Source organism: Asparagus officinalis, chromosome 1 (assembly GCF_001876935.1).
Source record: "Asparagus officinalis chromosome 1, Aspof.V1, whole genome shotgun sequence".
NCBI lineage: Eukaryota > Viridiplantae > Streptophyta > Magnoliopsida > Asparagales > Asparagaceae > Asparagus > Asparagus officinalis.
Window position 1 is genome coordinate 12,867,855 of NC_033794.1, and position 23,495 is coordinate 12,891,349.

Here is a 23,495-nt window from a genome sequence, read left to right on the forward strand (position 1 = left end):
TATTATATATATATATATATATATATATATATTATATATAATATATATAATATATATATATAGCTTGAATATTGGGAAGAACTATTGTAAGTTTTGTCATATAATTATATTGATGCATGCCTAGAAACAACTATTACTTCTATGTATGTCCAAAATCAAATACTATTTGTATGCTTATAACCATAGTTCAGGTTGTGATGAACAAATTTTTTAAAGTGAAGTAGACATTTTCCGTGTTACTAGGTATGTATAATCTACTACAAAATCTACATATTTTGCTTTGCATCACATATATAATCTATTTACATAATATATTACTACAACAATTATCATTACTTTTATTCTCAATATCGATTAGTTTTACACGTACATCATGCTCAGCCTAAGAAGCCAATAACAACAAATCGGTCAAAAAATTATTTATCCTTATTCATTGATACTCATTTTATTTGTAAATGTACGTACTAAAACACCCAAAACTTCTTTCCAATAATTTTCTATAAATAATTCTTTATCTTTTTTCCTTCAAGCTAGTGTACTACCTTCTTGCCCATGAAAAATTTAGAATATAAAATAAGTATGCCACATGCATTGCCCATGCACTATACTAGTCAAAGTCAAAGGATGCATTTCATGCTACTATGTATCATTTTCTTAGTAGAGTGACTTCTTATTTTTGAGACATAAAATGCTTTATAGCTAACTTTAACTATTTCATGTAATTGGAGATATGTTAATGCCTTTAAATTATTTTTTGTTAATGAGTACTTTCTCCATCTCATTCGATTACTCTTGCAATTCAAAACTTTTTTTTAGCTTAATGCCATAGTTACACCTTTTATCGGGACTTATCTCTATTTCTAAATATCTTGCGACCAATGATATTTTGATGAGATACAGTTATTCTAATTCAAGTCTATCAAAATATTTGCAAGTGGTGAAGACCCAAGATCTTTTTGAAATGATGTATATTGAACATCTCATACTAAAACATCAGAAAATCTTAAATAATACATATTCGAGTAATTTACTCATAAAGTTATTTTTAGTTAACATCCCTATTGAACATCGTAAAGTCTCGCAATTGGCGAAGACCTTAAATATTTTAAAACGACACGTATTGAACATCTCATAATCAAAGAAGAGGAGTTTTCGAATAACATTTAAAATTTAAGGGGAGGAGGGTTTTCTGATAATATCTTAAATCTACAACATATATGCAATCCAGGAAAACCATATTGGTTTTTAAACTTAGGACAAAAATGGTTAGGAAAAAGATAAATAATTGCTTTTAAAAGAGTCATCAAGCTAAATTATACGTGTTATCTAGTTATCGGCACTGGTAGGCCTGCTCTTTTCTTAAATTATAGTTACGTAAAAACTTAGGACAAAAATGGTTAGGAAAAAGATAAATAATTGCTTTTAAAAGAGTCATCAAGCTAAATTATACGTGTTATCTAGTTGCCGGCACTGGTAGGCCTGCTCTTTTCTTAAATTATAGTTACGGTGATGAGTAGAGTTGAAGGAACAAAACGATTTATGAGAAAACTAGATAGTATTAAGAAAAACATAGTTCATGTGATACAAAAGAGTCCGTTAATATGTTCATTATAACTAAAAATTTAAGATTAGACATCTTGATCATCAAAATTAACCACAAATCCATAATCTAAGAATCGAAACTATCGTAAGAGTATGACTACTATGTATTCGGATATTTCGAATATGGATACGGATATTTCACTATAAAACTATATCCTATCGGTTATAGATTTGAATAACCATATCCGTATCCGTTAATGGATACATACGGTAACTATATTTCCTCGGATACGGACCTCAGCACCCCTACACCCGACCCGTTAACAGTCCTTCGCCCCGTTCTCTCTCTCGCCCCCTCGCCCTCCCCTCCCGTTCTCTCGAGTCTCGCTCTCGTCCCCTACTCTCTCTCTCTCTCTGAACCTCAAATCGATCCAATCCATCAATCTTAGTTCCGAAGCTCGAACCCTAGCCTGATCAACTTTCATTTCACATCGAAGCAAACCCTAGCGATCTCCTCCACCGCCTCATTCGCTCTCAACGCCTCCATTATCAGAGTAAGTTCTCGCCGAGGAAAACCGTAAACCCTAATTTTAGCCCAGCTTACACCCCCATTTCGTTCTGTGTTGGCCAGATCTTGGAGGCGAGAGGGTCTCCGATCCTTCATCTTCATCATCATCATCTCGAAGTTGTAGCTGCTCGAGCGCTGAGGCCGTCGCTGCTTGCGTCACCGTTGACGCCGCTCAAACTCATTGAGGTCTCGCGTTTTCAGGTAATTATTCTATAACTTATATTTTAGGTCTTCTGATTTTGTGATTTTAACAATGGAAGAGGAATTAAAGAAATCCTATAATTTTGGTCTTTTGATTGGATTCAGTAGCAAAGAGTGTCAATTTTGTAACATATGTTCCTCATGATGAACTAGAAACAATTGCAATTGAACTCAAATTGATTTTGGTTCTACATCAAGGTTTTATTTTTATTTTGAATATACATGAGGTTTGTAGCTGGTTATTTATGTGCTGTGATGACTTTGAGCAGTTCATAAACATTATCGCCTCTCAGTTGCATTTTTTTTAAAGCTTATCCAAGTTGGGGGTAATGTAAATATAGCTTTCACCGCTGATTGACCTACTGAATAATATGTCAGAATGCAGCAGGACTCACTGGTGGTCAAAGTTGTCAAACAATTCAAATAAAGCTCTTAATTAGTTCAAACTGAAGTGTGTTGATGGGGTATTTTATAGGGTGTTATGGACAGGTGCATATATGATATATCTACTGAATGATTATGTTTTCATATATCACACATTAGTTAGGAGTGATATGATAGGAAGAACTTGCATTTGATTATTTGTCTGGCTTGAATATATATCATAATCTAGCCTTCTGTTCCTGAGGTTGTTTCTTGCAACTGGCGATGATTAGTTTTCAGCATGATATCAGTTTGAAAGGTTCTAATGACTAGTCTTATGGAGATTGATCTTGGTAGCTGCCATACTTTTAGCTATTTGGCTTTGGGACACACTTGTTAATACCATATGTTCTGCAGTAAATGACCAGGAGTATTGTATCAACTATGTACCAGACAAAAATACAACTTCCTCGTAGAATACTTTGTTACATCAGACATAAGGTGTCATTTTGATTTATGACCTTATGGTCATTGCACTTGGAATTAAGGGGTTAGCTTTTTATATGCAATTAACTTTCACATTATTTTAAAGGTTATTACCTCTTCTCCTTGATTAATTGTTGGGGTACATTTCATAAAAATCTCCAGTAATGTCAGGGAGGTTTGCTCAGATCTTCCCCTCAACCTTATAAACCAGATAAAATCTAGTGGTATTTCAAATCTGTACTAGACTCCCTGAACTGTCAAAAAATCTCATAAACAATGTTAACATGTAGAGTAAAAAGTCAAAAATGTGACAAAGTTGTTCTTGCTCTTTAAAATGAATGTTTTTCATTCAAATTTGTCATGACAGATTTTGATTTCTCATAATTCAATCTTTATTTATGTACCAATTACATCGTTTGAAATTTTCCAATAGTGTAAGGGGCTTTATTTTAATTCTGAAAGCACAGCGGAACATGCCATCCAACCATCTTTGAAGTTTTAAACTGAAATCTTGCAGAGGTTTAACATGTAGAAGCTAAAACTTTCTATTTCATTTGTTTGTTAGTATTATAATTACCTTTCTTTGGCTCTTACTTATTGATTTATATTAATTAGCATGATTTGAGAGTGATGTAAAGATTTGATCTTTGTTGCTGGTTTGCAGGTGGGAAGGTGAAACCCTTCAAGCAACCCAAGGTTGACTAGAAGGAATACGACGAGGTAAAATTTTGATCCCCTTGAATTCGTATTTGTTTTCCATTAGATTTTGATAAGAAAGGTTTGATCTTGATAGGAAATATCTGTTCTGATTATGAACTGTATTAAAGGTTGAAAACTAGGTTGTACTTGAGAAGTTTAATAGTTATTTTGGTAACTTTAGTAGAGAATTCATGCATATACTGTCTTTTGCTTCGATTGTTCTAAAAACTTTTAGAAACTTTTTTGAGTTGTGTGCTGCATTTAGAATCAATAATTATGGTACTAGAATGAAATGTCTCAACTTGTAAAAATTATGCAGTTCTTGACGCATATACACCTATTAAATTTCTATGAATATCAAACAAAAATATTCACTAATAAGTTCATGAATTTAATACTGCAAACATCCTCAAATGCTATCTACAATATGCTGCAGTTTAATCATAAAATTCTTTAGACCTTTTTACTGCAAATTCTCCGTTTTGCGATCTCAACAGCTCAACTGCTGCATTTTGACATGCGGCTTCAGATTGGGAAAATTCTCCGTGGTAATAGTTTCTCAAGTTTGAAATTTGAATATTTTGTATATTGTTTGGTGATTCATTGAGGTTTGATCTTTTAATTTGCTTAAATTTAGTCTTTCATTCTAATTCAGCCTCGAGATGGGTGAGGGATAAGGAAATGACAATCTGGATTATGATAAATGTTAGAGCAGCATGTATGGCTATTGAATGTTACACATATTAGTTAATGGCATCGGTTTTCTGATCCAGTGGGCCACCATATATACGCATAGTTTGGCTCAGGTCATTTTCCTCTACATCTAGCTTAGAACTCTTTCACATGCATTTATATAACTGATATGAGTAATAACTAATTGGCATAAATAATATAACTTATTTTTTTGTCTGCAAGCTTCTTTTAAATTTGTGAAATATTGTATCTTCTATCTACCAATGTTATAACTAATACAAATATTCACCTCTAAATAATATCACTACACTTTTCTGTATGCTGCTTCTTTTTCTCACTATAGAATATAGAGTACCATCCAGAACACATGCACTTAAAATGGCTTTGGACCCCACATACTTGTAAGCAGTGCGTCGATTTTAAGGAACCAATTTGTGTATCGGAGGGATTCGATTTGCAAATGTACCGGGAATCAGTTCGCTAGAATTGTACTATGGTTGGAGGGCTTCCAATGAAATACACAACTACGATCTAAACATGTCAAAGTTCACAATTTACTAGTAGGAAATTCGATTGTAAGGTCACATATTATTTAGAAATTTTGGATGAATTAATATAGCCCAGCTGATAATTGTAGCAATTTTAGACTTTTAAAAATTTTCTCTTACAACAAAGTTTGAACTCCATGAATATAATATATGTTCCTTCTGTTATTTGAAAAAAAAGGTTTTTGACAATGCAGGCATAGGGATCAACGATTTAGTGGCTAAAACAAATTTGTCAACCTTGTTGTCCATGATAAGATGAGTTTAGACCAATTTGGGCTTATTGTAAAATTGAGTCAAGGCCTGTAACCATTCTTCAAGCAGTAGAAATAATCTTCACATGGTGATGAACGGTGTAAATAAGTCATTTTTTACCGGGGCTATGAAGTACAAGTACTTTCCCGTTTAATAAGCAAAGGTGAGGAGGATGCCTCCTAGCCACTTGAGAATGCAGTTTCAGATTAAGGAATACACAAAGGATGAAATTTACTAGTCCACACAGGAAAGTTGATCCTTTCTCTTTGAGGTTCCATATAAACTATCTACTTATATGAGAAGATACATCTTTTAGATAAATGTAAGCATGGTCTTTGTCTCTAAGATACCCAAGGGTATCCCAAAAGTATCAAATTTAGTAAAGTTGCAAGTGTTTCTACTCGTGAGTCTCTTATATTGGCCATATGGCTAATTGCGACAATGTTATCCCTACTTGTTTACTTCTCCAGTCCATTTTCATTTCTTTTTACTGTTCAAAATACATTCCCTCTTGTTTTCTTAATCCATTGCAAACAACTGACAAACTCTAATATTAAATCAGTGGCGCATAATGGAGTTTTGTCCAACTTGTGGGATGATGTTGCAGATTGAGCCTGCAAGCAGTGGGCGTAAGATGAGGTTCTCTTGCCCAACTTGTCCGTATGTTTGCTCCAATGAGAGCAAGGTAAGTCCTTAAACTAACAGAGGACTATCGTCTCTCTTTTTGACAATTGTTACTCATCATTTTCTCTTTCTTTGTGGATTTTAGATTGTTAGGAAAGTAAAACTTAAGAAGAAGGATGTTGATCCCATCATCAGATGGGAAGAGTCCATGCAATCCCTCCCCAAAGGCCAAGGTAAACTTGTAACCTCCACTTGAGCTCTTTTGGATTCTACTATATATTGATAGAATTAAATGATACTTGAAATTCAAATGCATATCTATAAGATCCTATTACATGCTCTGCAAGAAACAAATTGAAAGGTGATCACTTTATACTCTTCAGAGACAAATAAAACATGTCAACCCTTTTAGGCTCTTGATTTAATTTACTCCAACCATGTGCAATTGACAATGTATCTGATTCGATTCCTTTTCTACACGGCGGAACTGTTTTTTATAGAAATACTTTGAAGTTAAGATACACTGTTTTGATGATTCAAGCTCGCATGTTGGCATTGTGGAAGATAGCACAATGTAAATCTAGCGCTTGTGCAACCATGTTATTTTATCTAAACTTCTTTGGTACATTCCCCTTTCTAACAAGATCAGAAGGGGAAAAAATTAACAGCTTCTGAATCACTTTTAATAATTACCTAATCGGCTAATCTAAAGCATGTGTGATATCAATGACAATGGACTGACATATATTACTATGGGTAGTATTGTGAAGAAACAAAAGGTTTTGTAAGTAGTGGGTTCCTGGTTTCAAACTTGCTTTGGAGAACAGGCATTTTGTTTAGTCTGACATCAGATGTTCTGTAAAACTATTTGGCAACCTATCCTTTATAATTTATAGTACTATTGGTATTGGCCAATCTTTATTCTTGGTATCTTCAAGGACATCAACAAATATATCAATTGATTGGAGTGCAAAGTTCTTGGGCCTATAGAGGGACCAGAAGATTGCAACAGTACTTTCTGGAGAATTTAATTTCCCTTCGTAGGGAGTATATTCTTTCAAATGTCAGAGTTTATCATCTGAATTGGTCACCACCCGTAGATGACAGTAGATGTTTGATCAATGCTTAAGGGTTAGATATCATGGATAACATTAAGTAATCTCATGTCATTTGAATATGGATTTAATCTGGGTAAATTGTTTTGTCTGAAAACCTAGGGAGAAGTAAACAAGTAGGGATAACATTGTCGCAATCAGCCATTTGGCCAGTATTAAGAGACTCACATATAGAAACACTTGCAACTTTGCTAAATTTGATAGTTTGGGATACCATTGGGTATCTTAGAGACAAAGACCATGCTTACATTTATCTAAAAGATGTATCTTCTCATATAAGTTGATTGTTTATATGAAACCTCAAAAAGAAAGGATCAACTTTCCTGTGTGGACTAGTAAATTTCATCCTTTGTGTATACCTTAATCTGAAACTGCATTCTCAAGTGGTTAGGAGGCATCCTCCTCACCTTTGCTTATTAAACGGGAGGGTACTTGTACTTCATAGCCCTGGTAAAAAATGACTTATTTACATCGTTCATCACCATGTGAAGAATATTTCTACCGCTTGAAGAATGGTTACAGACCTTGACTCAATTTTACAATAAGCTCAAATTGGTCTAAACTCATCCTATCATGGACAACAATCATGGACAACAAGGTTGACAATTTTTTTTTGTTTTAGCCACTAAATCGTCGATCCCTATGCCTGCATTGTCAAAAAGCTATTTTTTGAATAACAAAAGGAGCTTATATTATACCCAATGGACTTCAGACTTTGTTGTAAGAGAAATTTTAATAGTCTAAAGGTGCTATAATTATCAGCCGGGCTATATTAATTCATTCGAAATTTCTAAATAATATGTGACCTTACAGTCGAATCTCCTACTAGTAAAATGTGAACTTTGACATGTTTAGATCATAGTTGTCTATTTCCGTGGACCTCCTAGAATCGTAGTATAGTTCTCACGAACCAATTCCTAGTCATTTGCAAACCTATTCCCTTTGATACACGAATTGGTTCCTCAAAATTGATGTACCGCTTACAAGTATGTGGGGTCCAAAGCCACTTTGAGTGCATGTGTTCTAGACGCAACGCAATGTATACAATCAAGTGAAGGGAGATGCACAATAAAATATATGTGTCAATGTGTCTACTATAACTAAATACCTATCTTAATAAAACATGATATGAAACCGTCAACACGAGCTATGTGAAAGAGAAATAGAAAAAGAAAACTCGAAAAAAGAAAGGGAAGAAGAATAAAATTTACTCAAAAATGCAGACACCAATCTGAAAAAAAGAGAACAAACTCCATAAAAAAGAGCCATTTAAATACTTTATATTGTAAACTAGGTAATTAGATAGAGTTAATTAACCATGTAGCACTAACCATGTAGCACTAAACAACTACTACTAACTCTTTAACTCTCAACACGCTCCCTAAAGCTGAGCATATATATTATGGTGCCTAGCTTGTCACAAATAAAGCTCACTGGTGTTCTCCTAAGAGGTTTCGTAAGAATATCTACAAGTGGATGCTCTAAGGGTATGTGCTTGGCTCAAATGATCCCTTTCTCCATCTTCTCACAAATCAATTGGTAATCAATCTCAATGTGTTTTGTCTTCTAATAGAATACCAAATTCTCAGCTATGTGAATGACGATCTTATTGTCTCCATACAAACTCATGGGACATTAAGGAGGAAAACCGCTTTCTGTCAATATGTCTCTAATCCAGACAAACTCGCAGGTCAAATTTGCCACGTCCCGATACTAGGAATCAGTTGTAGATCATGAGACTACACATTGTTCTTATTCTTCCATGGGACGAGGTTTTCTCTAAGAAACATACATAATATCCAGTAGTTGATCGTCTTTCCATTGGAGATTCTTCCCAATTTCCATCTGAGAATTTGTGCGACTCTCGAGTGACCACTATCTGAATATAGAACTCCATTCCTGGGAGTTTTCTTAAGATATATAAGGATCCTCTTCATAGCCTCCATGTGGAGTGTCGTGGGTGCCGAGAGAAATTGACTAACTACACTTACAAGAAATGCAATATCTTTTCTAGTAATTGTCAGGTAGTTCAGCTTCCCTACAATTCTTCTCTACAAGTCTTTTGTATTTTTTCGGTATCTTCAAATAACTCTCCCTGATCTGGTATTACTTTGATATTGTCATCCATATGTGAGTGAATGCCTTTGCATTCTAGCATCTCAACATTTAACAATATATCAAGCAAATATTTTCTATGAGATAAGAGAATTCTTCTCTTCAATCTAGCCATCTCGATCCCCAGAAAAATTTCAAGGAGCCAAGATTTTTGGTGTAAAATTGTAGTTGTAGATGCTCCTCCAAGAGAATTTCCTTTTGCAATCTAAGCCATCTCAATACCCAGAAATTATTTTAAGGATCCAATAATATTTTAAGGATTCAATATTCTTGGTCTGAAACTGCTGTTGTAGATACTTTCAAATGACTAATGCGCCGAGTATCATCTCCAATCACAATGTCATCAACATATACTATCAGAAGGATTCGTTTCCCACCATGAAGTCTCTAGAAAACCGAGTAGTGTTTCTAAGCTTGACGAAGACCAAATTTCTAGACTATTCCTACAAAACGACTGAACTAGGCCCTCGGTGAAGAAACAACGTCACGAGGTGTCGAACAACAAGTTTGATTGTGCATGCCTCAACTGACTGATTTCAGTAGCTAGAAACTTAGTTTCTGAGTTTGCATTATAAAGCTAGCTGTGAGCCTGCTGGCTCTGCTTTGAGCTGGCTAGTTAAGCATTCAGTCGGCTGGACTGATTGTTCCAGCTGCCTGATAACGTGCACAACTTCGTACTTTTGATGAGTATTAATATCAAACAACTAAGGTTGGTTGTTGAACTACACACAATTGAACCGATAAGGTTAGGAGTCATTAATTAATCACCTATTAAAGCACACAAAGCATTTGGTGAGATACATAACTCTGGTATAGACTATAAAGGACTCGATTATTAGTATATGGATATTTGGTTCAACCGCTTTACTTAGAATGTGTGCGACGAAGTTACCAAAAAATGATTGACATATTCCATTGGTTCACTTTTAGTTGCATACAACAAAGTATGTGAAAGATACAAAGCCAAATGACTCACTAAAAATGTGCACGAAGATGTGCATGTTTTTAGGTTGCTGGGATCTATGAAGCACGGACACGGACACGGCGACACGGACACGACACGGACACGGATACGGCAAAACCCCAAAAAATAGGATACGGCGATACGGCTAGATTTTTTAATTTTCACTACTTTCATCTTGAGCATATAAAAATACAAGAGAATAAAGTTCAAGTTGCAACTAGTTCAATGACTACAAAATACTAAGTTACTAACATTGCAAAGATATAAAAATTACACTCAAAAGCATATCTTAAAATAAAGTTTTCAAGTTGAAACATCAAAAAGATTATTCTATGGATTCAACTCTTTCATCCTCATCAAACACAATAGCCTCCATCGTGGGCTCGTCAAGAGAAAGGGCAGCAACATCTAACATGCCGGCTCCTTGAAATGAGTCGAAGGCATCTCCACCAATATCCCACATTCTTGATTCCCCTTCCATATACTCTTCCGAATTCCGAGAAAGTAAACGAAGGTTGGTGTGAACATAAACAAGATCCTCCGCTCGTGTCGGGGTTAGCTTGTTCCTCTTTAAGGAGTGAATGAAACCATACGTACTCCAATTCCGTTCACAATAAGAAGATGAACAAGGTTGGCCTAGAAGCTTTATGGCCAATGCTTGTAAATTTGGAGCACTTGCACCATAAAGAAGCCACCATGACTTTGGATCCATATGTCCTCTATCGGAAAGAGAATCCGGATCACCAAAAGCCTCCAAAGACCCCACAAACTTAGCATATTCCAAGTTCACCACCAATCGTTCATCGGGGTTAGGATAATATCTTCTTAAGCACTTTGATCTTTCTGTAGAGATCTCAAGATCTTGATTTGGAGGTTGCCGATTGACGTTCTCATTGAGCCATGTGGAATGATAGTACCTATGTTTGTGAGAAGAAATTCATGAATTAGCCCACAATATTCGCATTAAAGAGTAAAATATGAAATATTACCTTGGAACTAAAGAGTGTGCTAAGCACTGAAGCGGGGTGTTGCCCTTGTTCCATCGATCCACCAAGATCTTGTGAACCACCTCATAAAAAGGAGATTCCTCGTTATCCCTTTTACCCTCATGCCTGTAAATAGCTTGCTTCACCTTCTCAATCATTGTATCCCACATATCATACACCAAATGAAGACATGGTGTATCGGTGTCGGTGACCCTTATCATTTCATAGATTGGGCCGGTGAAGTCAAGAATAAAATCTATCTTGTCCCACCACAAATCATCGAGGACTTTCTCTTTCACAAATTGAGCTTTCTCCACATCATCGTCTCTATATAAGCTCCATCGATCACTAAGGACCATGTCTTGGAGGCCTCTCTTGACGACCTTAAACCTCTTCAACATAATAATCCACGAGGCAAATCTTGTGTCGGCAATTGATAGGAGCTTCATCTTGGAAAAATCATTAAATATGGAAAGCCGCATAGAGTGGTTCATGATAAAATTCTTCATAAACAATGCATCATCGGAGATCTCTGTAATCCAATGTAATTGTGCATAAGCCACGGCATTTGCTTCCGTGTTCTTAGCCGCACAAATATTCTTGACAGCAAGATTCGGCATTCACGGCATTCAAGAACATTGGCTTACCCTCACATACCGCCATAAAATTGATGATAGGCCTCCTTTGTGCATCAGTCCACCCATCACTACAAATGGAGACTCCCTTCTGTTGCCATGTGCCCCTGATGGGCTCCATCAATCTCTCTACGTGAGTTTTCTCACGTTGTAAGATAGTGGTCCTCATGGAATTGTAACCAGGAGGCTTGTAGCCAGAAATTGGATTGTTTGCGGCATATGCAAAAGCTTTGGCATAATATGGATTCCTTGTCAAGTTGAAGGACAATCCCCCGGTGAAGAACATCCTACCAATCAATGCATCCAATTCCTCCCTTGCTCCCATGTTGAATGCTTGTTCCACGGTATTAGGCCCCCTCCTCCTCTTAAATCCACCTGCATCAATCGGCATGCTTGCACTTGCACCTACACCGGCCGTACTTGCAGTCGAAGATGTAGGCAAAACTGACATCTTAGGCCTAGAAGCCATCAACCTCGCCTCTGCTTGATCCAACGTCCTTTGAAACTCCCTTAAATTTTCGGGTGTTGACTTGGAACACATCTTAATTCCAGTCCCACTTATCCTCAAGAGGTGATTTTTAACTCTTGAGTGTGAACCGGTAAAATCCTCTCTGCAATAATTACATCTCCATCTCCAATTTCCTCCTGCCGTTCCCCCCTTTTCTCCAATTTGGTAACATATTTTCAAAGCGGACATTTGTCATCTTGTATTCCACTAGCGCTAGAACTCCCGTCTTGTTCCATTTCTGTAAAATATAAGCAATAACAATAAATTAAAAAAATTAATAATAGTAAAGCAGTAACTAGAAGCAAACAACAGTAGGACAGTAAAAAATATCCTAATTAACATTTAAATTAGCATACAATAGTAGAACAGTAAGCAAATAATAGTTAACATTAAGAAATTATCTAGCAGACTAGCAGCAGCAAAACAGTAAAAAAAGAATAATTAATAACAGTTAACATGGCAATAAAGTAGCAAAACAGTAAACAAATAGAGATTACCACCCTAATCAACCAACAACAGCAAAATAGCAGATAAAAAATAGAAGCTAACACAATCAGCAACCAACAGTGAACGAGGAGCATACCAAAGCAAACAGCAGAGCCCCCGAACAGTAATAAACTAATTTAAAAACAGCAATAAACTATTTTAAAAAGCAAACAGCAAAGCAGCACAGTGATGAACTAATTTAAAATCAGCAGCACAGTAATGAACTAATTTTAAAACAGCAGTAAACAATTTTAAAATGTAAAGGCAATAATGAACTAATTTAAAAACAGCAGCACAGTAATGAACAGCTTTCAAGACAGCAGTAAACTATTTTAAAATGTAAAGGCATCGTAGTGGGGAGCAGCGGTATTGTGAAAGCTGTGGACGAATTTCTTTTGAGAGAGGGGGAACAGCGGACTGTCGGGTGTTTGTAGAGGTCGTGGGGGGTTATTTGTGAAGCGGAAAAGTTCGTGGGGGTTTTTCGTGGTGAGGGCGTGAAAGAGATAAACGAGAGGAAGAGATAAGAGAGAGTAAAGGGGAGAACCAGAGAGGGCAAGGGACAAGAGAGAGCTGGAGATCGATCGGAGAGAGAGAGAGAGAGAGGGGGGGGGAGGGTTTTCTTATAAGTTTATAAATATGAGGTTTATCTTCGTAGAATGAGCTGAGAGCTGGCGGCGCCTCTTCACTTCGCAAGAGCCCTTTCGACGAGAAATCGGGTAAGTTTTCTCACGACTAGGGTTAGGGTTTGGGTTTCTGTTTGAAATTGGGTTTCGGGTTTGGGTTTGAAATTCTGGTTTCGCCGTGTCGCCCTCAACTTCGCCGTGTCGCCCTCAACTTCGCCGTGTCGACTAGATAAGACCGTGTCGACGCCGTTGACGCCGTGTCCGACGCGTGTCGAACGCGTGTCGAACGCGCGTCCGTCCCCGACAAGCGTCGGACACGGGGACGGGGGGAGTTTTCACGAGTCGGTGCTTCTTAGGCTGGGATAATCAGTCCAGCCGACTGAATGCCCAGCCAGATGGCTTAAAGCACAAAGCAGAGCCAGCTGACTCTGTAAAAAGTGAGTTCATGTCAATCGAAATCAGCCTGTTGAGGTTAGGCCTAGCTGGCTATTTCACACTTTAGCTGGCTAGACAGCCCGCTATCTTGTCGAACTTATTATGGTTCGACTCCTTGTAATGTCGTTCCTTTGTAGATCTTCCCCCAGCCTCCTCGTAGGTCCTACCAGGTTGGAAATATACAACTCTAATACATTAACAGGTTCAAAACATTACACTTAGAAGATTAGGATTTAGGCAAAATTCTAATCCTACCAGGTTTCGGTATTGAAATTTTAATACAAAGTTAAAAATATGAACTTTCATCAAGACATGAACTTAATTCTACTCTAACATGCACATTCAAATGTTAGAGATATAATTTTACAAATATATTTGTATTTTATTAAATTTCATGTCTTTTCTATTCAAAACACGATTTCTACCGATACTAAGATACATGAGAACCTACGTTACCCTGACACGTCGTCCAGCCCCTTGTACCCGTGTCTAACACGTTTCGGATACAGGTACGCTCCTGACACGCCGTGGACACGGCTGAGTAACCTTTCAGCCTAGATCATGGCTGTTCCGGAGGACTTTGAGGTGCCTTTGAGCTCTGCCCTTGATCTAGGCACTTAGGCCTTTATCTTGACCCTAGATTAGAGCTAAATTAGAGAACAGAACCATAATTTGAGATATTTGGGAATTTAGGGTTTGAGAGATGAGTTTTGAAGGGGGGAGGGGGGAGGTTGAGAGATATGATTTGGGGATCTGCATGTTGATATTTGGGAGAGTGGTTAATTCAGAGTTGTTGTCAACCGTTGATATTGAGCACACTGGACGGTTGAGATGAGGTTTGTTTTTTAGTCATGGATTGATGAGTTGACATACAGATTGAGTAGTGTTTTTGGCTATTGTACTATTTAACCTACTGTGGGCTTGGGCTTTAATCAAGTAAGTCAAATTGTTCTTTCTTATTGTTAAGTGACATGCTGTTGGCCTTGAATTGAGCTTTACTCAAGTAACTAAAACTGTTTCAAAAAACTCGAGATTGTAGGAGATCAAAATGGTGGGCCTGACTTGGGCTAGACTTTGCCATGGGAGTTAAAAAGTGCACTTTTTGGGCTAGTTTGGCATGCAAAAAATGATATATGTAGTTACAAGTTAAAAATAGTAATAAGCATAGTCGTGTCCCTGTACCCTACGTTTTACAAGATTGCTGTGTCACATAGCCGTACGTGTACCCACACGCGTACCCGTACCCGTGCAACCTAGATGAGAACAATTGTCAAAAGATAGGAATTGATATACATAGGCATCTTATGTATAGTGCGTAGAGATTAAGGAATCAAAGGCAATAGAGCAAGTGGTACTTGTCTTGAGGATCTATTCCAACTTTGATTGACTGAATGTGAATGCATGCACGTGAATACTCATATGTTTATTTATACATTCATACAAGATACCTTAGGTTAGGAGGAATGTAAAATGTATTATTGAACTAAATTCAACAATTTTGTAATAAATTCTTAATTAATAGAATTTATTATCTTAATTTCCTATGTAAATTTTAAACAACACCAAATTATAGTAATGGTAGATCATGGGTGTTACATTAATTTTTTTCTTTTTATATGTTTGCACTCACTAGTGTCATCCATAGGCAATTCCTCCCAAACCCAAGACTAAAAGAGTTAAAAAAAAAATTAAGTCGGGGAGTCTATCTGCAACAACCAAACTATAAGGTAAGTTCAAAACAACTGTATTATATAGGGTCTATGTGTAACTAATCCTTAAAAAATAATGGAGATTGTTATGAACTGTATGGTTTTTCAATATTATTATACGTAGCCACTTTTCAAAAATTATAATTTATAAAAATAACATTCAAGTGTTCAGAAACATACATGATAACATGTAATTATGAGTTCTTGTTAAAGGTAAATATTACATTATAATTGAGACTCCAATATATGTAGGATGACCCTATGATTCATACATTATGTACCACATGACATGGAAATAATATTGTGAAAAATGGCCTTGGTGTACATCTAAGAAACCATGAAACTGCTCCAACTTTGATGTGACATTGGTAAGATGACCGCATGAGAAATATCTATATGGTTTGGCATCCATCCATCTATTACTTGAATAGAAATAGATTTTGTGGAATCATATTGAATATATGACAATACATTATGTACCCTGCTAAAAAACCGATCATAATTTACCAACCATACATTGTCTAATCAAATTCAATTCTCTCTATACGTTCCTCAAAAAATTCGATTAGTGTTGATTCTCCCCCAACTAACAAAGATCTTGAAGGAATTGCCATATGAAATTGTGCACAATTTTGTAAAGAAATACCCCTTTTGTTTCTTGAGAAAAGATGGAAGCATATGCTCAACATTATTTGATTGAATAGTTGCCTCAGCTCCTTGTTTAAAGGAATCATCCCCTTCAGTTGGTTATTTTTCATGAAAGCATATATGAGATATTCACTGTACTAGTCCTCTCCCTCTCCGGGATGCCTGAACTGCCTAGTTCCGTTGACAACACTGCATGGGCAAACTTATGATTCCATTTAGCAAGTATAGCTGTAAAGCCTATAACTAAATAGATTTTAAACATGCACAAGAATTATGATGTCTTTAAATTCACTTAAAGTATGAAGGATAAGTATGAAATAACAAATATGCACGAATGATAAGCATAAGATAATGAAGGTTCACTTAAGTATGAATGGTAAGCAGCAATCAAATAACAAAAAATGTACAACAAATGATAAACGTCAAATAATAAGCTTGTAGTTTCTAACTAGATTTGTTGAGTCCTCAATAGTCATTGTTTTGAATGCACTGCAACATTGATAATGCATTAAAAATGTTTATCATGTGTGAGGAATATGCTAGAAATCTTGCATTCAAGGAGCATCTAGAGGTGTGAGAATGATTTGTGCCGGAGGAAAGATAATATAATATTCATACCACATGGCAAGAGAATATTTGAAAATTTGAGTCCTCAAATTATTGGTTCTAGGTGGTAATTGTTATCTCTCCTAATCTTGTATGTAGCTTTGCTTTCAACAAATTGAAGAGTTTTAATAGACTGGATGAACTATGATGATCATGTTATTTGTACAACTACCAAGCTTGGGTTGAGATTTGTAGTCTATTTGAGATATGAACAAGGCCTGGGTCGAGTTATTATAAGGTGGATTTTTTGTGAGGTCAAAGAACGCCTAGTTCCGACTTATTCAAGGTCCTAAACTAAACTCATGAAGGTATGGAAATAGAGTTAAAGATCTACTCTTATTAGAAAATATTGATTAGATACCTGGAATATCTCTAGTGAATAATATCGCAACAAGGCTATGTTTTCTTTGAGGTTTTATTTTCTTGTAGCTTTGTTACAGGACAGGTTGAAGATGAGTTTCACATGTTTTTTGGAAAAAAAACACTGGAAGATATACTATGTCTTAGGATTCAGAATTTGTTACATGGAGATGCAAAATCGCTATAATATATGAGATGATTGTGTTAATTTATCCAAGTTCCAAACTTTTATATAGTTTTATACATATAATTTTTATATAGAGGATTTCCTCGTAGTTACACATGAATTTTAACATGTTTGGAGTATTATTCCTATTAAAAAAAGAGATCTGGTTGTGAGGATTTATTCCCACTAGTTTTGGAGTCCAGCCCGATTAGAAAATATCGCAAAGATATGTTAGCAACTAGTTGTTGGGGTGCTTCCCTGTTGTAATCCTTAGTAAATGGAGAAGTTTGAACAAAGAAAAAAAAGATCTATAGGATGAACCAAAAAAGATCTTGCCAAGAAATTCTAGGAGGACACTATTAACTTCACTATTAAAACCCTTTATACTATATTATTAAGAGAAGGTGAAATAGCGAGTTGGATGAAGGATATGTGACACTGGAGAAGACACTTAAGGATCAGAAATGCAGTATGAATCCAAGGAAACAAACAGACAAAATTGAATTTAAAGTATATTGAATTTATGAAACTAAATATGAAAGCAATTCCTAATAATAAATCACTAAAATAGCAATGCATTGTAAAAGATGTTATCTGAGATGCAATGAGATCTAAGGATATAAGTATAATCAAAATAATTATAAATATTTAAAGATCAAGAGCGATGCACTACTAGTAAATTGAAATCAAGGGTAGTGGTTAGAGTTCACCTAAGTGGTTTGTGCCTAAACAATTAGATTCCTTCACAAATAGTTGTGATCTTGCACAGAAACTTGAGAATAGTTGATTCAACAACTCATATTGATTCTACCAAGAACCTGAGAACACAAATAATTAAATCTAGAAATAATTTAAATCAAAGTACGCAATTCCATAGGAGGGTAAACTGAGTGGTCGAGGGAAGCCATCTAGTGTCAGCGAAGATCTCATTGATTGAAGTCAAGATCGTTAAGGTCAGGATGGGCGCTGCTACAGATGTAAAGATGTTGACTGCAGGCAGAGGGCTTTGCGGGAGCGTTTCTTGATGTGTGTTCAAGGTTTTAAATGTCGGATGTCGGGTTCATGTCGGATGGCTGAAATCCACGTCGGATAGCGAAAATCAGGGATATATCGGGGGACATTGACTAAATATCGAATTGCCATATCGAGTAGTACGCATATGTATAATATCATGTCCTAAATATAATCTAAGCATTCATAAATTTAATATAAGCATACTTTATAAATATGTATAATATCATGTCCTAAATATAATCTAAGCATTCATAAATTTAATATAAGCATACTTTATAAACTCTATAGACTAAACATATAAAAAATATAATCTAAGCATTCATAAATTTAATATAAGCATACTTTATAAACTCTATAGACTAAACATATAAAAAAGTAAATAATATATGATTTGGGTTCATAAATTCTTTCTATCGGGTTCATAAGAAACCCTTAAACATGAGAACGGGTCAAACAGATTTGGGCGTTTATCACTAAACCCAAACCCGATAACAAAAAATATATCTTAAAAAAAGTACCATATCGGTCGATTTTTTAAAGCTAAAAATATGCCGATATGCCCGATATGACCCTGATATTTCCGATTTGGCCCTGAAAATCGACATACGAGTTGAAAACGTCCATGTCGTGTCGGTCAAGCCCTCAAACCGATATGTCGACCGACATGTCGAACATGTCGTCCGACATTTAAAACCTTGTGTGTGTTAGACCGCGAGAACTTCACTCACGTGTGTTTCTGAATGCGAAAAAAGAGGAGCGAAGGCAAGCGAAAACACACACGAGGACTATATAGCTGCACATAATTCTTTTCTTCTGTGAACTAAGCTAGGGTTTTATTGGTGAAACGGTGAGATTATAAATGGGTATGAGATGGACGGACGTATGGCAACTCATATGCCTTAGATAAGAATTGCAACACACATGTAAAATAGATGACAATTCACATGCTAAAACATCTCTAGCAGAAAATATCTTTTCTCAATTTCATAAATCATCGTCTACCTCTTTTATGAGAGTTATGGATATTTATAATTAAAAAAATCCTAAAAATTAAACATGTCCAAATTGAAACCTTATCGTAAAGATAAATCCAAAGGTCTAAGCTCTTATCTAAATAAACAAAAATAATCCGTCAACAGGATCATTATCTAAAAGATAAAATCTTATCTAAAATAAAAAATTTCATGCTGAACCCTATCAATAGGTATTGAACCATTCTAACCTAGGTTATTCAGATACTTCATCTAAGCTCCTATATCCATGTCCGACGCTTTCCTATCTGTGTCCGTGTCCGATTCTCATTGGACACTTCTTGAATATATACATACAACTATTCAAACATGTACACAATAATATAACACATGTTTTAGTTTAAAAAACTTGTGATGCGAACGTATATTATACACTTCAACTAAAATTTATGCAACTCGTTGGACTTAGAGAGGATTTGTTTTAGCACATACCTAGTTCATAAATGATTTTAAGGGATCGTCTCGGTATATGGTTAAAAACAAGCACTTTCTTAATTTGTAATATATTTAGTAAAAAACATAAAAATGATATAAGGATTTTAGTTCTCATGACATGTGAGTGAAAAACAATATCAATCTCATATAGATTATTAACTTTAATATATATGTATATATTCCTGTCCTCGTATCCTATCTTACAAATTTGCTGTGTTCCGTATCCGCACCCGTGTCCATGTCAACACCCACACCCATATCCATACAACATAGATTCTAATTTCTAACCATCTATCTTGAGAGACTTGGTAGAAAGAAACAGAGAACATTTAGTTTTTTTACTCTCCAGAAATAGACTTTTTAGTTGTTGTTCTCATAATATTCTATACGTGAATTGGAGGGGAAGATCTGATTGGATTAATGACAATTAGATGTTTAATGAAATATTTATACACCAGAAAGGCTGAAAGAATGAAAGAATGACTTGTTGCATAGGAGTTTTTCATTCAGGTTAAAGAAAAACAGTAGATAATGTCTTGAGTTGTATTCCATTGTTCAATATTTTGTAGCATAGCTACTCTTATAAACTTGTGACTTCCATTGTTGCTAAAAAACCTGTTGAGCGTCGGTTCGCTATATTGTTATTGGGATATTTTGGGCCCCTACTTCTTGCTTGAAAAGATTTTTACATTGTATATATCATCTACTTTTAGTTAATATTATTGTTTTATTGAAGAGTTTAGCAACCATTCATATTTGAATTATTTGCACTTTAATACGCCAAAATTTCACCTTTTCTTGGGCTTGATAGCTTGGAAGTTCCATTTTCACAAATTGACACAGCAAATTGCAATCAAGTTGATGTTAATTTTGTTAAGGTTTGTGAGGAACACTTTCCGTACCAAATTTCGGTCTTTGGAGTTTGGGAGAAGGAGTTAGCTCTTGGGGGTATCAAATTGTCAAACTAATGTCAATTTGAAAAGGTTGGGTGTATAAAAGTTTGCAAATTATAACTTCAGGGTATCAAAGTTATAAAAGATGAAATTTTGGGATTTTAGAGTTTAAACAAGCCTATTGTCTTCTCTATTATTCAAAGTCTTAATTTTTGAGCTCCTCTTTATTTTCCCAGTTTTTTCTTTTCAAGTCATCGAAAAAGTCTGGACACTTTTTACCATTAAAGTCTAAGCCCTCCTGCTTTCCTCCAACTTTTGCTTTACACCACATTGGTACCTTCTAGATATATCATTTATATGGGTTTGGATACAAAGGAGGGTAGGAGGGGAATGATTGAAGTAAACCCATAGGGAGGGAATGTGGAGGGAGGGTATGTGATAAAACTAATTGTGTTTGGATAGATAACTATATAATTTGTGTTTGTTTATAGAGTCTTGAAATGGGAGGGAGGGACGCTACATGCCAAATATTACTTAAAGTATGGGAATAATCTTGGAATTTTTAGAGAATATAATTTAAAACTCAAACCCTCTCCTCCCAATCCGTCTAAAATCAATCCGTCCATTTTAGGAGGATTAAGAAAGTGAGCAAGTTTACTTCTCTGTAGCCCTCCATCCCTTCCCCTCACTATTTAAAAATTGTAACCAAAGACAGTTTTGGGACAGTTAGCATTATAACCTTCCCAGCTCCTCCCCTCCCCTCTAAAAAAAAGCTATCCTAGAGTTAAGGAACTTGTCCATAGACTCACAATATATATGATTTGTTCATAAGGTTAGAGTGGACATTATTATTGAATATTCCAGTAAATAAGATGAGAAACTTTTATACACGAGATATTGTGATTTATATGATGCAAACACCGTTAAATAGGAAGTGTTGTAAAGGGCCTAGGCCGCTGTTGAAGCGCTTCGACTTTGAAGGCAGTTTAGTAATACAAACAACCACCCGGGAAGTATCTAGGTGCTAGGCTTCCCTTGGATTCCTAGAACCACATAGTTTCTTTAGTATACTACACGGACATTTTGAAAGACTACAATACCATGTTTACTCTCGTTCAATATGAGATTTTTCAAAGCAGCTGATACTTTCGTTATCAGAATCGCATCTTCCTCACTTTCATTGAATATTCCAATAAAGAAGTTGATACTTTCATTATCAGTAATCAATCCGTCCATTTTCAAGCTGAAGCGCCATTATTATTAGCAGCCGGCGAGATTTGAAGTTGTACAACTTTCTACTTGGAAGTTGAATAGCATTTTTTTGCCTTCAAGCTCTGATTCCTAACATGGCCCCTCTTTAATATTAGCATGTCCATTACTATCTGCTCTTACTTTTAATTTTTCCAGCACCGAAAATATTAATATTTACTTGTTGGCAGTAGTATCTTTTCAATAATGTTTGTGCTGTTATTTTGTTTACTTGCAGCAACATGTGCCAAATGTGGGAATAATGAAGCATACTTCTACCAGATGCAGATTCGATCTGCCGATGAACCCATGACTACGTTTTATACATGCTGCAATGAGGGGTGTAAGCATGAGTGGAGAGAGGACTAAGTATTTTCCTCATCTGTTGCCTTCTTGTTAAAATTTTTTGCATTGTTAGGACTTGAAGTACCAGTTCGGTAAGGAGCGTGACTAAACAGAAGAGTTGAGGTGATATTAGGAGACCTAATGTTAGGAATTTATTCTGCTCTTTTGTGTAATTCAAGTTCAGCTAGAAGTTTTGATATTGGGAAAGTGCTCGGTGATTTGAGAATGTTTCCTTTTCATTTTATTTTTTCGCCCTCTTTTTTCAGATTGCAAACATAGTTCATTTATCTCAAAAGTCGATAAAGTTTGACAAGCGGATGTCATCTACGTCGCTCTCACTGACGTAGTGTTTCATTGTTGTTGAGTGAACATCAAAAGCTCTACTCTTTTAGCCGGTAAATAGTCTATCATATGTAATCATTAGAATCAAATCTTCATTTTTCTAAATGAACTTATTGTTATATATACTAAATAAATTACTACAGGAGCAGCTACGAGTAAAGACCCAAGTTTCTCCTTGAGTTCCCTCTGTCACTTTCAAACAGGGATTGTTATTTTCCCTTACGAGCAGGCGGTTCTCAGCCTTCAACTGGTTGCGTAGGCGTCAAAACAGACATTTCACTCTGTCCATGATTGGTGTAGAACCACCTATTCGCATAAGGGTGATAAAAAGGAGATTCATATTATTTCACTTCATGACAATAAACACATTATTACATGTTTTTTTTTTGGGGTGGGTGGGTGGGGGGGGGGGGTTGTCAGATACGCACAAATAGGATGTACACAAATATTCATTATCATGGATATACGTAACCGCTAGGATACACATGCTTACGAAATATCTCTATCTGATAGGATTTATAGTGAAATGTCTGGGTCTATGTTAAAGTATCCAAATATATGTTGATCGTACCGTTACACGTGTTTAATTCTTAGTTAATGGATCTAAGGTTAACTTTGATGACTAGACTTAGCTTTTCATATACAATAGGGCCCGTTTGGTTCTTTTTTTTTAAACATTGGAAGTTGGTTTACCTAGAAAAATAACCATCCAACTAAGATCTGACAACTACAGTTGATAACCACAAAAACGGATTATTTTGGAGGGGATTAGACAGAACTTGCCACCTAGGATTTTTAGTAGTTACATCACCCTCCTATTTACCCAAACAAGAAGTAATTGCTCGAAAGCCGATG

At 35.7% G+C, this 23,495-nt stretch overlaps 1 protein-coding gene across 7 annotated transcripts; it reads left to right on the forward strand.

Annotated features, from left to right (window-relative positions):
• LOC109850520 (DNA-directed RNA polymerase III subunit RPC10-like) lies at nt 1,883-22,542 on the forward strand. 7 transcript variants are annotated; one of them, XM_020420541.1, is made up of 8 exons: nt 1,883-2,096; nt 2,174-2,311; nt 3,825-3,880; nt 4,357-4,407; nt 4,515-4,665; nt 5,915-6,037; nt 6,122-6,209; nt 22,192-22,542. In XM_020420541.1, the coding sequence occupies exons 5-8, from the start codon at nt 4,591-4,593 to the stop codon at nt 22,320-22,322; spliced, it is 417 nt and encodes a 138-aa protein (XP_020276130.1). In that variant the 5' UTR covers nt 1,883-2,096; nt 2,174-2,311; nt 3,825-3,880; nt 4,357-4,407; nt 4,515-4,590; the 3' UTR covers nt 22,323-22,542. The 7 variants fall into 7 exon arrangements, with proteins under 7 accessions (XP_020276130.1, XP_020276153.1, XP_020276137.1 ...); XM_020420564.1 differs by having other exon boundaries at nt 5,960-6,037; XM_020420548.1 differs by having other exon boundaries at nt 4,389-4,407.

Bases quoted from the DNA above. Each gene is read 5' to 3' on its own strand.
- LOC109850520 (XM_020420541.1), top strand. From the start codon at position 4,591: ATGTTACACATATTAGTTAATGGCATCGGTTTTCTGATCCAGTGGGCC. The intron at 4,666-5,914 runs GTCATTTTCCTC...ATATTAAATCAG, and splicing joins ATACGCATAGTTTGGCTCAG to TGGCGCATAATGGAGTTTTG. The intron at 6,210-22,191 runs GTAAACTTGTAA...GTTTACTTGCAG, and splicing joins ATCCCTCCCCAAAGGCCAAG to CAACATGTGCCAAATGTGGG.